Source organism: Suncus etruscus, chromosome 18 (genome assembly GCF_024139225.1).
Source record: "Suncus etruscus isolate mSunEtr1 chromosome 18, mSunEtr1.pri.cur, whole genome shotgun sequence".
In the NCBI taxonomy this organism is placed as follows: domain Eukaryota; kingdom Metazoa; phylum Chordata; class Mammalia; order Eulipotyphla; family Soricidae; genus Suncus; species Suncus etruscus.
In genome coordinates this window covers 32,371,723-32,386,250 of record NC_064865.1, presented here as the reverse complement: position 1 = coordinate 32,386,250, position 14,528 = coordinate 32,371,723, and the positions used below count along the sequence as shown (strand labels likewise).

At 40.8% G+C, this 14,528-nt stretch overlaps 1 protein-coding gene across 1 annotated transcript; it reads left to right on the top strand.

Moving 5' to 3' along the window:
- Positions 1-4,832: 4,832 nt before the first annotated feature.
- TREM2 (triggering receptor expressed on myeloid cells 2) lies at positions 4,833-9,364 on the top strand. Its single transcript, XM_049764759.1, has 5 exons — positions 4,833-4,944; positions 5,971-6,321; positions 8,243-8,327; positions 9,008-9,198; positions 9,294-9,364. The coding sequence occupies exons 1-5, from the start codon at positions 4,833-4,835 to the stop codon at positions 9,308-9,310; spliced, it is 756 nt and encodes a 251-aa protein (XP_049620716.1). The 3' UTR covers positions 9,311-9,364.
- The last annotated feature ends 5,164 nt before the right edge of the window (positions 9,365-14,528 follow it).

Here is a 14,528-nt window from a genome sequence, read left to right as displayed (position 1 = left end):
CTATTACAAATAATGATGTGTGTGGTGCTAGGAATTAAACTCAAGGCCCCAGTATGCAAGGCAATCAATACATCTGGATTATATTCTGTGTCCCATAAATAAAAATAAGGTATTTCTACCTTGGTAAGTTATAATATGATTCTGTTTTTCCAGGTCCACAAGTGAAAGTCAGAGTGTTTCAGTTCCAGGTAAAGCTTTGTTTTTAGAATTATTCCATCAGATCTCTGAGCAGCCCCATCTCTCCCTCATCACAATAGCAGTTCCCTCTTAGGGTTACAGTCCCAGAAAGGGCATGGCAACCACAGCTCTCAGGAAATCCTTCTCCTGCCTTTCACTGCTATGAAGACTACAGCAGCTTCAGATTGATATGTCTGACCCCTGGGGAAAATGCCAATTACAGAAACCAAATCCTAGCTGAACCAAAGCCTAGGGATCAGTTAGTGCCTGCATTTGTAGTGCTGGCAGTAGACTGGCCTCAGGGAAATGATGTTGCAGATCCCCTTTCAGTGGAGGCACTGCAGCACCAGGGAGACTCAAATTCTTGACAACTTTTAAAGGAATTTCTCAACTTCCTGCTACCTCAGCTCCTACTCTGTGCTGACTCTAGGCATCCCAGCATAGGTATAATATACATAGCCTAATAACATTATCCTAACAAAAAACCTGAGTTTTTATTCTTCAACACTGAACCTTAATGTAAGACCAAAGCATCAAATTTAGAAAGGAAATTTACATAGCTCAATCCAAAGAAAAGATCATAGAGTTTGAAATCAAGACAAAGAACTGTATCACAATGAAACAAAGCAAAATTTTATTGAGTGAGATTTTTAAAGACAACGGAACTAGATAACTGTCCTGACAGTGTTTTACAACTGTTTTTGTAAAACAAACAATCAAGCAAAATGGTCCTAATGTTTATTGAAATAAAAACAACAGAAAGGATAAGAAAATGTCTTTTTAGAACTTCAAACAAATTACAAAGCAAAAGAACACAATAGATGATATTATAGATAAAATGAAAACTAGTAGAAGTGCTGAGCTGTAGACAGGAAGAATCATCTGAGAACATGAGAATGCTCAGCGCCTGAAACCCTGACTATGATTCTGAGTACCACCCCAAAATGGCACATAAGATTCAGCTGGATTTAGTGATGTAACACTTAATACCTGAGGATCACTGTACCACTTGGGCTCTGTGTTATCACAAGAAGCTCTTGATCTCTAACACACCCCCAACCAGAGCTTTCAAGAACTATAACTAAAGGATAGAAACTATGGCATGTACCAGAACTAAATGTGGGAAGGAATCAATCACAAATGTAAGTACTGCCAGTAAGAGTGCCACATCTGGTCATGATAACAATTACAAATTTAAAATAAGTAAAATAAACTAATTCTATAAATAATAACTGATATATTCAGCAAATTGAAACATAAGGCAGTTGAAAATGTTCAGATCAGCAAAAAGAAAATCATGTGGCATTTCCTTATGGGAGAACATTAAAAGGAACAATGGCCACATTATATGAGCTCCAAAAAAATAAGAGAAAGGGATAAAAATCTTGTTTAAATACATTATGAGTAAGACCTTGCCTAACAAGGAGAAGGAACTTAACATTCAAGTTAAAAAGTCTTGAAGATTTTCAAATAAAATACATCCAGAGAAATGCCACGACAATATAATTAAGCTGGAAAGCTTAAAATAAGGAAGGACATAAAATAATAGTAAATAGTAAAGAATAATATAAGAAAGTTAATTACATTTATATACACCATATTATCTGTGAGTTTTAGAGAAAGCTTGAGGGACAGAAAAAAATTTCCAATATATTGAAAGTGCTGAAAGAAATGGATTTTCAACATTGTCTGGATAGATTATCATTCGTAATCAAAGGAGACATGAAGTTTTGTATATAAGCATTGAGGCAATTCTTTACTACTAAATCAGTCTTGAAAGAAATACTACAAGAACCTTATAGAATAAAAATAAATCCTACCAAGAAACAGCAAGACATCACAAATATACAATAAGGGGAGTGGGGGAGAAAAATGTGGATCACTAAAATACAAGACTGCCCAAAGTAACAAATGCATGAAGTGCAAGATCACAAGATAAGTTTATTCCTTTATGTACATAAACAAGTCCGAAGAAAAATGAAAATATAAGCCCAATTATAAAAGAAATAAAACACTTAGTTTTATAAATAAAACATTTAGTTAATTAGTGAGTTTCTGAGCCACACTCAGCGGCACTCAGGAATTACTCCTGGCTCTGTGCTCAGGAATCACTCCTGGCATGTTTGGAGGACTGTGTGGAATGACTAGGGATCTAACCGAGGCCAGTAGCATGCAAGACAAATGCCCTACCCACTGTACTATTGCTCTGGCCCCATTAGGAATATACTTCATAACAGAAGTGACAGAAGTGAAGGAACTAAAGGATATAAGACAAAGCCTTAAGAGATGGACAGAAAATTTATGTTCATGGGGAAAGTGAATAAAATCAGAATGTTTATTTGTTTTTGTTTGCTTGTTTTTGGGCCACATCTGGTAATGCTCTGAGGTTACTCCTGCCTCTTTGCTCAGGAATCACTTCTGGAAGATTCTGTGAATATTTGGGATGCCAGTGATTGAACCCAGTTCAGCTGAGTACAAGGCAAGTATCCTATCCACTGTACTAACGCTCTGGTCAGATGTTTATTTATAAAAGACAATATATAGGGTTAATACATTTGCTAACAAAGTTATGATAGTGGTTTTTTTTCTTTTTTTATTGGATTTTGGGCCACACCCGGTGACACTCAGGGCTTATTCCTGTCTCTGAGCTCAGAAATCGCTCCTTGCTTGGGGGACCATATGGGACACAGGTTGAACCACGTCCATCCTAGGTCAGCCACATAGAAGGCAAATGCCCTACTCTATGCCACCACTCTGGCCAGATAGTAGCATTTTTAAGAAAATATAAAAAGTATACTCAGCATAGAAAAATCATTAAGAATACAAAGTAGGTATAACAATTCTGAGTAAAAAGTTACCTGATGTTGGGGCCAGAATGATAGAACAGCACTAGGACATTTGCCTTGCTTTTGGCTGACCCAGGACAGACCTGGGTTTGATTCCCGACTTCCCATATGGTTCTCCAATCCAGGAGCGATTTCTGAGCACATAGCCAGGAGTAACCCTTGAGCATCACTGGATGTGGCCCAACCCACCCCAAAGTTACCTGATGTTCAAACTAATGAACACTTAGACACTTTAATGTTATAAAGAACACGATTAAAATTATATTACTGGGTTGAAGAGATAGCACAGCGTTAGGGCGCTTGCCTTGCATGCAGCCGATTCAGGACGGATGGTGGTTTGAATCCTGGAATCCCATATGGTCCCCTGTGCCTGCCAGGAGCAATTTCTGAGTGCAGAGCCAGGAGTAACCCTTGAGCGCTGCTAGGTGTGACCCCAAAACAAAACAAAACAAAAAAACTATATTACTAATTAAAACCGCATAGTTTTGAAATAAAAACAGGCAAAAGAGGCTCTGTAAGAAGACTACAAAGCCTTGAACTCTAATCATCTTCTGCCATAGGAAGTCACCTCGGCTAACCTTTCAGATCTGACTTGTCAGCCTCCTACTGCCAGACTTCAGGCTCCTCCTTTACTCTCCTATCCACATTCCTTCTTCCAATCATAAAGCCAGACCCAAGTTCTGACTATTGCTTAATCCCTGCGAATGAGCTCCTGTGGTCAGCATCTGGTGTGTCTGAGTCTTGCCTTCCTGCTGTTCAAGACAAGACAGAATCTTGCACAAGAAGACTTCTCTCTGAAGAAAAGAGTGTCATGGAACTTCTCTGGCTGCTTGTCTTACTCTCTGCCTCAGGTAGGATCTTTCTCTCCATTGATGATATCTTCTTATGTTTTTCTTCATTGAACATATACTAAACATAGTGGGCTGATACTATAACATTGGGTTTGAGCATATACTAAACACAGTCAGTCGGTAGATGAAAAAGGTTAAAAAAACCTTTTTTCAGTTGAAAAAGGTTAAAATCCTATGCAAGTTCTAACTTCTTTCTCTCCCTCTCTGTATCCTTTTTTTCATGGTCTCCTTTCATCCCTAGTGTCAGAATACATTGCCATATTTCATGCGTATGAAAATGTAAAGGATTATGTGTTTTGATGACATATTTAAGGTGCTAACTGGCATTTGGAGGACATTAGGGGGTGCAGGTTGAAGCCTTCTTAATGATAAATCACTTAAGACTATCCATAGAGGAATGGCAGGGTGAGAGGGAAGTGATAGCCAAGGAATCTGCATCTTCGGGGTGCTTGCTCCCATGTTCTGAATGGTAAGTTAAGGTAATTACAATTGCTAATAATAGCAACTCAGCATTTATTTGGGAGAGTTATCCCCCCAGATTTTAATATCCCAGCTGCCTTGTCCCTTTGAAAGAAGGAGGGAACTTTTTCTCTTTTTTTTTTTTTTGGTTTTTGGTTTTTGGTCACACCTGGCAGTGCTCAGGGGTTACTCCTGGCTGTCTGCTCAGAAATAGCTCCTGGCAGGCACAGGGGACCATATGGGACACCGGGATTCGAACCAACCACCTTTGGTCCTGGATCGGCTGCTCGCAAGGCAAACGCCGCTGTGCTATCTCTCCGAGCCCCAGGAGGGAACTTCTTGAGAAGAGTATCAAACAGATCTGGGAGAGAGGAGGGACTATCCCAATATGTATCATGCTTCTTCATAACCTTAATGGGAACAGAGTGAACAAGGTAGAGTGCATTCATTGTCTTGTTCAGAGGGATAGGGATGTCAATGTAATACATGTATAGAAGGCATGATTCATAGATGTTCTCAAAGGCAGGCTGCCAGCTTCCAAATAATATCCTACACTGTCTCTTCTACTCACCGAATAGTTCAAGATGGTGGTCAAGGAAAATACAAAAAGGGTGAGTTGAAGCAGAAGACTCTGCATGATTCCTTTGCAACAATGTCCTGAAGTAGGACTAGAGCTTTAATTCCACCTCCCCTTCCTATATCTATATATCTATATCTATATCTATATCTATATCTATCTATCTATCTATCTATATCTATATCTATCTATCTATCTATATCTATATCTATCTATCTATCTGTCTATATATATATATATATATATATATATATATATATATATATATATACACTGCTATTTCTAAAATAGCAGTCTTGTGTCTCCCCCAAAATAACCTTGGCATGGGTCCCTCCATAAAGAGGAACCAAGCCACAGAAATACGGAAGCTGGAAGCTAATGTCAGAGAGGAAACTGAGGGGTTGGTGCCAGGACAGGCCACTGCAGAGTAAGCACAAGGTGGGCGGGGCGGGGGGGGCAGGGAGAGGAATAACATCCGGTTCATGCTTTCCCAACTAGAGAAGGCCACTAACTTTTTTCTCTTGAAATGAAGAGTAGAGATTAGGTCTGTAAGACCTGCAAGAAAGAATAGATTTGGGGCCGGGTAGGTGGCACTGGAGGTAAGGTGTCTGCCTTGCAAGCGCTAGCCAAGGAAGGACCGCGGTTCGATCCCCTGGTGTCCCATATGGTCCCCCCAAGCCAGGGGCGATTTCTGAGCACATAGCCAGGAGTAACCCCTGAGCGTCAAACGGGTGTGGCCCAAAAACCAAAAAAAAAAAAAAAAAAAGAGTAAAAGTTATAATTAAAAAAAAAAAAAAAAAGAATAGATTTGGAGGTGAAGATAAACTGTCTTTGAAAAATAAGCCCAGAGTCAGTTACTTCTCCAAAGATGTCCAGAAGTTCTACTGTGATGAAGCCAAATTCAAATCTTGTTTATCCTAAATACCAATGTCATTTTCTCCCATTTTATATACAACCTGGAGCTCTTTAAGGGCATGATTTTTGTCTCACAAATATTTATGGCAAATAAAAGGTGTTGAGGCAATAATAAGTGAATGTCTTCCCCCAACCCCGTCCACAGACCTGTCCAGAGCCCACAACACCACAGTACTCCAGGGCACAGAAGGCCAATCCCTGAAGGTCTTGTGCCCTTACAACTCCTCGAAGCACTGGAAGCGGCGCAAAGCCTGGTGTCGCCAACTGGATGAAGAGAGCTCCTGCCAACAGGTGGTTAAGACCCATCATTTATGGATGCTCTCCTTTCTGAAGAGGAGGAATGGGAGCACAGCCATCGTGGATGATGCCCTACGTGGCACACTCACCGTCACTCTGAGCAATCTCCATTCCCAGGATGCTGGTCTCTATCAGTGCCAGAGTCTCCGTGGCAATAAGGTTGATATTCTCAGAACAGTTCTGGTGGAGGTGCTGGCCAGTGAGTGTCTGCAAGTTTGAACTTCTGACCTTCCCCAAAGCTGGGAATTGCATTGCTGCTGTCTGTTCACAGTACACCCCTCAAGACCTAAGAAAATTCTGGACATTTGTCGTATGGCCCAATTCAGGGTTATTATGAATAGTGGTGCAGGCTTTCACTGCTCAAGCATCTATACTGTAGAACATACTCCTGTCACCCAGACCATAGTCCTGAGTTCAGGAAAAGAATTATTTTGCTTATTTGTACAGGATATCTATTAGTTAGCCCACCCAACACTTTATCCATTTGCTATCTGGATATAAGATGTGAACACTGTACGGAATTCCTAAAAAGTGGAAAGAGGCTCATTTGTTCTCTGACCCTACAACATAAGGTTAAATTAAATTACAATTGATGAGAAATAGTACAGGGGTTAGTTGTTCGTCTTTTATGCAGCTATTTCAGATTTAATTCCTGCTACCTCATGTCCCCTGGGGGAACCACCAGATAAAACCCTAGAGCACAGAACCAGGAGTTTCCCCCAAGCACTTTCAGGTATGGCCAACTCTTTCTCAAATTAAATTGTCCCCTCTTACAGGGATACAGACCTAAAAAAAAGATATTTGCTCATGACCTTTAACCCTTTTGACTCTTTAACCCTCTATTTTATCTTTTACCTTTATATTTTTTGGTTCTTTTGTGTCATGCTTGGATACCTGCCAGTGTTTGGAGGCTATTACTGGTTCTGCGCTCAGGGTATTATTCGCAGAAGCACTGGGGATCAAACTCAGGCCTATTGCATGCGAACTATTAATTCGGTAACTGAGATATCTCTACAACATTTCTTCGCCTTTAAGTTAAGTAAAGGGTATCTGAGGTGCTGAGATTAGAGTCCTATCTGAAGCACAAAAAAGAGTTGAGAGTTCAAGGAGATGACACCCTAGTTCCAGCCTTCTGATTCCACGTGGTGTCCTCACATTGATTGGGAAGTGGTGAGACCGGACTGTTCCTTAACTCACCAGTTCTGCATTGGGTAATAGCTCCTAGAAAACTTGCTGTTCTCTTCTAGATGTGACTCTCCCAAGAAGAAGCATTCTGTGACAACTATACCTGTTCTCATTACCTCTTCCCAACTCCCGGCCTTATTGAAATACAGCTCCCTGAGTTGTATCTGTCTAAAGCTTGGATGGAAAAGATTATCTGCTGCCTAGAATTGCTTTCTCCTTGCACCCCTCCACCATTTTCTAAGGGTTAGGGGAAGTTGGGAGGAGTATAGGAGAATCATCAACCCCATCAGGGTTTAAGGCAAATTAGTAACTCTATCACTGTTATCATCCAGAGGTTGGTGGGTATCTGGATCTCATTCATTAACTCATTTTATCTCCACAGAGACCCCTGTAACATTAATTTTTTTTGGGGGGGAGAGGCACTCTCAAGCAGAAATCAGAGGAGCCAAAAGACACTCCTAATGCTGCTCAGGCATGGTATTTCTTGGAGCAACCTTTTAGTATTTGAAGGACTATGTAGTGGTTTGAATCTCCCCAGCTCCTCCAACACTATTATAAGAATATTTTCCATGGGACCGAAGAAATAGCACAGCAGGGGTTTGCCTTGCACTTAGTAGACACAGAATGGATGGTGGTTCCATTCCTAGCATCCCATATGGTCCCCCAAGCCTGCCAGGAGCGATTTCTGAGCACAAAGCCAGGAGTAACCCCAGAGAGCAGCTGGACATGGCCCCAAAACAAAACAAATTAAAACAAAAAATGTTTTCCAAATGAGCTGATTATACAGATAAGGAAACAGGATTCGTGAGGTTAATAAATAAATCTATGTAAGAGAAAGTCTGAATGGAGTCCCAATGTAGAGGTTTATTTCCCCATGATGGAAAGAGACATTAAGGAGGAAGGGAATAGAAGATCACAGATTCTGTCTCCCTTAGACCCTCTTGATCAACAAGACTCTGGAGATATCTGGATTGATGAGGAGCCCAAGACTTTTGAAGGTGCCCAGGTGGAATACTACAGGTATAGTCACAAGACCTTCCTAAAACTCAAGTATAGATTTCACCTTGTAGAGCCCTACCATGGAATTGAGGATGAGGGAGCAAAATCTTAAAAATGAATTTCAAGGTACTAGGACATTCAAAAGCTGCATATGATTTGTCTGAACACCCCACCCACTAGTCAATGTGTGCTGATAGGAATGTAATATTTGTTAAAATACTAAATTCTTCTGTAGAGTCCCACCACCCCTGGAAGTCCTACAATTTAGCAATAGTGAAAAAATGTAGTGCTTCAGACAAAACTAGGACCTTCACATTCCTGCTTATATGGAAGAACCCACGTCATTTCTCACTGATTCATGCCTGAGTACTGGTGTTGAAATATTTATCATGAAGAATGCTAACCTATCTTTCTGTCTGTGTGTCTCTCTCTTTTACACACACACACACACACACACACACACACATTCCTTATAAACAGGAGAAATCAGTTCAGTTGGGAATGGTGATATGTTGAAGTGTACTTAGCAAGCAAATTTATGAATAGATCATAATATGCTCCCACAATCCTATAAAACCCAATCTCAGAGACTATGTAGTTGGGGAGGTCTCCCAAGCCCCTGCCAGTTCCTGGATCTTTCCCATCTTTTTCATCATCAATTCAGGGGTTGCCCACTCTAACATACTGCTTATTTTTTCAAGGAGCCTCTCTGAGGTGGTCTCCTCCCAGCCCTCAGCCATGCTCCTCCTCCTGGCCTGCATATTTCTAAGCAAGTTTCTCATTTCTGGAGCACTCTGGGCTGCAGTCTGGTGTGTACAGAGACCGAAGACAGCCACATTTGACAGCCCTGACTCTGGTCATGACCCGGAATTTCAACTACAAGCTCTGACAGGTAAGCATGTTGAGAACAGTTGGTTGGAGGGTGTCCCAAATTGGGGTGGTGAAGTGGAAATACAAGGGGCTATCAGAGTATTTGAACTACTGCAGAACAGGAAGACACATGAGAGAAGAGGACCCTGCATTATTGGAGATATTGGGAGACATCTTCAGTTTCTACACCGTTCTGTGCCCTCATCCCTCAGTCATTCAGATGCCTGGCTGTGTTTTGGGAAAAAATTCATGCTACCTGTGCATAAAGCAAGATCTTCTGTATTTTTATGTATGTGTGTGAATTCCTGGAAGTGGGAAGGATGTCTATCAATGTGTAGACACTGACCTTATATAACTCACAAATAAATCCCAAACTTCACTGTGACTGTCTGGTCTGGGAATAAGTACTGTCCTCTTTCTTGCTTCAAAAAGGTTTAGGTAAGTTAATTGAAGTAAGAAATAGCACAGGGGTTAAGGACTTAAGGCCCTTGTCTTACCTGAGGCAGACCTGATTATATCCACAGTACAGTGTATGTGATCCTGAGACTTCTAGAAGTGATACTGAACCAGAAAATGACTCTGAAAACAGGCAGTTATATCCTCCCCAAAACAAAACAAACAAAATAAACCTCTAACTCAGGCTCCAGGTAATGCTCATTCTCTTCCCCATACTTGATTATCAAGTCCTACCTCTACCCTGGAATTTCTCTAGCACCTAGTCCTCCTCCCTCCATACCCCAATATGGTTTTCTGTCCATCCAAGTCTGAAACCATTTCTGCCTCTTTAGGTCCTCTCCTCCCTGACCAAGGCCATTTAATACAATCCGGCATACTCGTTTGTTCCCCTAAACTAGAGTTTTACCTTCATGATGCAACCTACCCCCCATGATCAAAAAGGTTTGGATTTCCAAGGGTCCCAAAAGAGCTGGGGACTGCTTTTTTTTTTTCCCCAGAAGGGAGCCCAAGGATCATGAGAGGAGTATTTCTCTGAAGTCCCACAAGAACTTGGAAATCAAATTTCACTTGGTATTCGATGCATTGTTTTTAGCCCCATCCTTCTGCAGTATTCTTTTATTGATTGTTTTCATTCATTATTCCATAACTGTCACTGTTCCAGTGAAGAGAGACATGATTTTGCCCTCATTTTAGAGTAATGATGGAGACATACTTGCACAATAGATAATACCATTTGGGAGGGTAGGGTGAGAAAGCTGGTGGTTGAGAAAAGGTTCTCGGTGAAGCAGATTTGATACTGAGAGCACAGAAATTGCAGGCAAAATTCCAAGGAAGGTAGTCCAAGGTCCCATAGGTAGATTTCTTAGAGGATGCAATGGAGATAAAATTGAGAACCTCTAGGACAGTGGTCCTCAAACTATGGCCCGCGGGCCACATATTGTATTTGTATCTGTTTTGTTTCTTCATTGCAAAATAAAATATATGCAGTGTGCATAAGAATTCGTTCATAAGTTTTGCTTTTACTGTAGTCAGACCCTCCAATGGTCTGAGGGACAGTGAACTGGCCCCCTGTTTAAAAAGTTTGAGGACCCCTGCTCTAGGAGGTGATGTTTGCTGGAATGAATAATATAAGGAGTTCCAGGAACTTTGACTCACTCTTCAGTACTCATAAACCATCTGAGTTAAGAAAGGACTCCACCCCTAGCTGTGTTACGACCTCTTTGATTCAGTCTTGGGACACTTCCTCAGTGTCCCCAATCAAGATTCTTCAGCCCACAAACCAAGGATCCAGCTAAATGCAAGCTGAGTCTGCTCCACCTTCTTTCTCCTGTGCCTTGCTGCTGGAAAACCTCAGGACTCATCACCATGGGGGGGTCTTCTGCCTTGCACTCTGGGGGCAACTTGAATTGAAGAGGGTAGAATCATTAGCTTCAATTTTCAACTTTGCCTTCTATTGAGAAGTCAAAAGTACTTCTGAGCCAACTCTGAGCCTCATGGTTCTCACTTGTTAGCAACACCCCTATCGTTGAGATTGTATGAGTGCATGGTCTTAGTGAAACCCTGTTCAAAGTAAAACTCACCGAACTTTGGTCTTGCCTTCTCCAACCATAGGGAGGGCACTTAACACCTTCCTGAGCCAGGTCCTGCCTGATTAACCCACTTCTAAACACTCAGCAGCAGAGAGTATCTGTAATTAAGACAGAAAAGTAGTAAAGCACTGATGATGAATCCCCTATTCATGCAATATTTATAAGTGTCTTGTTAGTGTTAACACCACTTTCCTGTCACTGTTGTGAGTCTAGAGAAAGTATACCTAATAAGGTTTTGCCTTACACACACCTAACCTGGGTTCAATTTTGGGCACCAGATCAGTCCATATCAGTCCATCTCTGGACTGATCCCTAAATGCAAAGCCAGGAGTAAGTCCTGAGCACCAGCAGGTGTTTCTCTCCACCTCACTCCTTTACACACACACACACACACACACACACACACACACACACACACACATGCGCGTGTGCACGAATAGCCTGTTGTGTATAGATGCACAGTGAACCACTACACTACATAGCTATAAGAGAAGTTGAAATTTTGCAGTTAACTCAACATGGATAAAAATGAATGTCATCATAAATCAAAAGGAGAAGAACAAATATAAGATGATCTCACTTATGTATAATATATAGAAACAAAACAATGAATGAACAGTATCAAACAAGGAAAAACCTTATTATCAAATAAATGAAGGGGCAGTGGGAGGGAGTGGGTAATAATGATGGAACCAGGACATGGACAGTAGTTGAGGGTTATGGGTGCTTTTGTGGCAGTGTTGTGCAGTAGCTGTGTGGCCTCAAGCTCAACAAAAACCATTTGTTCCTATCTCACCTTAATAACAACGCGCTGTTGCACCCACAAGATGCTGTGCTTGATTGGATCCCATCTGCTTTGCCAAGACACATTAGCAGCTGGCATTTCTAGGGCCCCTACTTGCAAGACACTGGGTTCACAATCCTTCAAGTTCATCATGTGGCTGCTTGAAACTGGTTCTGCTCTTTTTCATTTATTTCCAGAACAGCCCTCCCCTATCCCTTTATTGTACTGGTGTGATATTAATACCATAAACTAACATTATTACAACCCTAGAACTTAAACTATAATTAAAACATTTTAAGCAAAAAAGAAACTTGATGTATACGAGCAAGGAAGACATAAGATCATCTATATCACACATGATGGAAACTTCTCTGTTGGTTTTTCCCCAAGGTCTTAAGAGTCCTGGAAAAACCCTGGACCACAAGCATATAGAGAATTTTGTTCACTCCCTTGCCCCTGACTCTGGGCTCAGCCCACACACTAGTTGACTTTCTTGGGCTCCAGCATCCAGTTTCTCATTCTCTGTTCCCTTTATTCTAAGGGAAAGAGGAAGGTAAAGTTTGTAGGAGAGAGGTAGAGGAGAGGAGGAAACAAATAAGCTTTTCCATGCAAAGCCTTATGCAGGGTCAGATATTAGGGTATAAGCACCCCTTACAAACTTCTCTACCAACCTTTGATCTTTTTATAGGTCAGGAGTTTTATCTTAACTGGCTATGCAACAAGCTCAATGAAGGAGAGCCAAATATTTTCTGAGCTGACACAGCATTTGAAAGACAGAAGAGAACTTACATAAAATACTAGACACGTGGACCCATTTAATCCCTGGAAGAAATTGATGATGTGGGGTGCTACTCTATGGTCTCTTGCTCTTCAAACATTTCTGCTATTCTATAACCCCAGAAAAAGCTTGGTCAGCACCCTTTGCTCAGAAGATCTAGTCATAACACCAAAATTAAAATATACATGAAGAATTATCTTCCATAATTACATGGAGAATTGTCTGCCAGTCCAAGAGAGAACTGGCATTCATAAAACACAAAGAGCTATAAAGAAGAAATGCTTGGAGAATAAGAGATCATGCAAGCCAGTGAGATAGCTCAAAATTCTTGCATATGGAAGGCTCAAAGTTAATCCCCGTTACCATAAATTGTCCAGAACAACAATGAGTGCTGTCCTGGTAGTCCCCTGCACACTAAATTTGAGTAGGACTACATTATCATAAAACCTTTCCAGTGGATAAACTATCATCACAAGTGACCCATACTCTCCCAAACTTAAATGAAACAGTTTCTCCAAAAGAGAGGGGGATATTATATATATATATATATATATATATATATATATATATATATATATATATATATATATATATATATATATATATATATATATATATAAGAACATCTTGGAATATCAGAACTGTTAGGGTCCAGAGTTGAAGAATGAGATCATGCAATTGAACTAAAGCAAAGCAAAACTTTATTTCGTCAGTCAACAAGTTACAAATTGACTGACCAGGGTCATCTCACTTAGGAGGTCACTCAACTGAGAGAGGTGACCCTGACTGGTCAGTTTATAGCTTGTTGGTTGAATGAAATAAAGCTTTGTGTTGCTTTATTTCAATTGTGTTGTCTCATCCTTTGACTCTGGGCCCTAACAAGAAAAACAGACCAAAAAAAATCCATATATATGAAATTTAGGTCAATGTTTCCTGAGCAGAAAACTAGGCTTAGAAACTAGACTCACATTAAAAGGAAGTTGAATAGCCCATTATTTGAGAGCATAGAACTAGTATAAAGGGGAGTGCACTTGCCTTTACATGTTGACACCATTTCCATGTCTGGTATCACAAACCCAAGCACAGCCAGGAGTCACTCCTGAACACAGAATTAGGAATAACCCTTAAGGATTGATTGCCAGGTGTAAACAAAACATTTTTTAAATTTAATTCAATTAACTAAACAAACAAACACAACAATACCCAGTCAGTCCTTAGCACTGCTGGCTGTGGCCCATAACCAAAAAACAAACAAACCCAATAATTAAATAATTATTTTTAAAAATGCCAGCTGTGAGCAGTATAGGAAAGACTAATTAGAAAATAAATCGTTCTAGTTTTAGAACTGCAGGATATGGGGTAGAAGTAAAGATCACTCAGTACAGTAGGTAAAACAGCCAAGATAGACTCAGAAGCCCAAAGCCATTTCATCTTCTTCTTCTCTACCACTGAACTCCCAGATTCTGAATGTGGAAGACCACAGACTGCATTGATCCTCTTTTTCCACAGTGGTACCCCCTCTTAGCCACATCTTCCTTTCTGCCTTTCTCTCTGCCTTGCCCACTCCTTATCATGGGATGAGGGAACCAACCAGGGCTAACAAGAGTTCCTTATCCCCACCAATGAGGGGCCCCTATTACCACTTCAGAAAGGCAAAGAAGCCCAGTAGCTGAGGCCACAATTTCCTACCAGGGCATTGCTGTGTCAGTGTTCACACAGCCCAGAGCTGTCATCTCCCTGACACT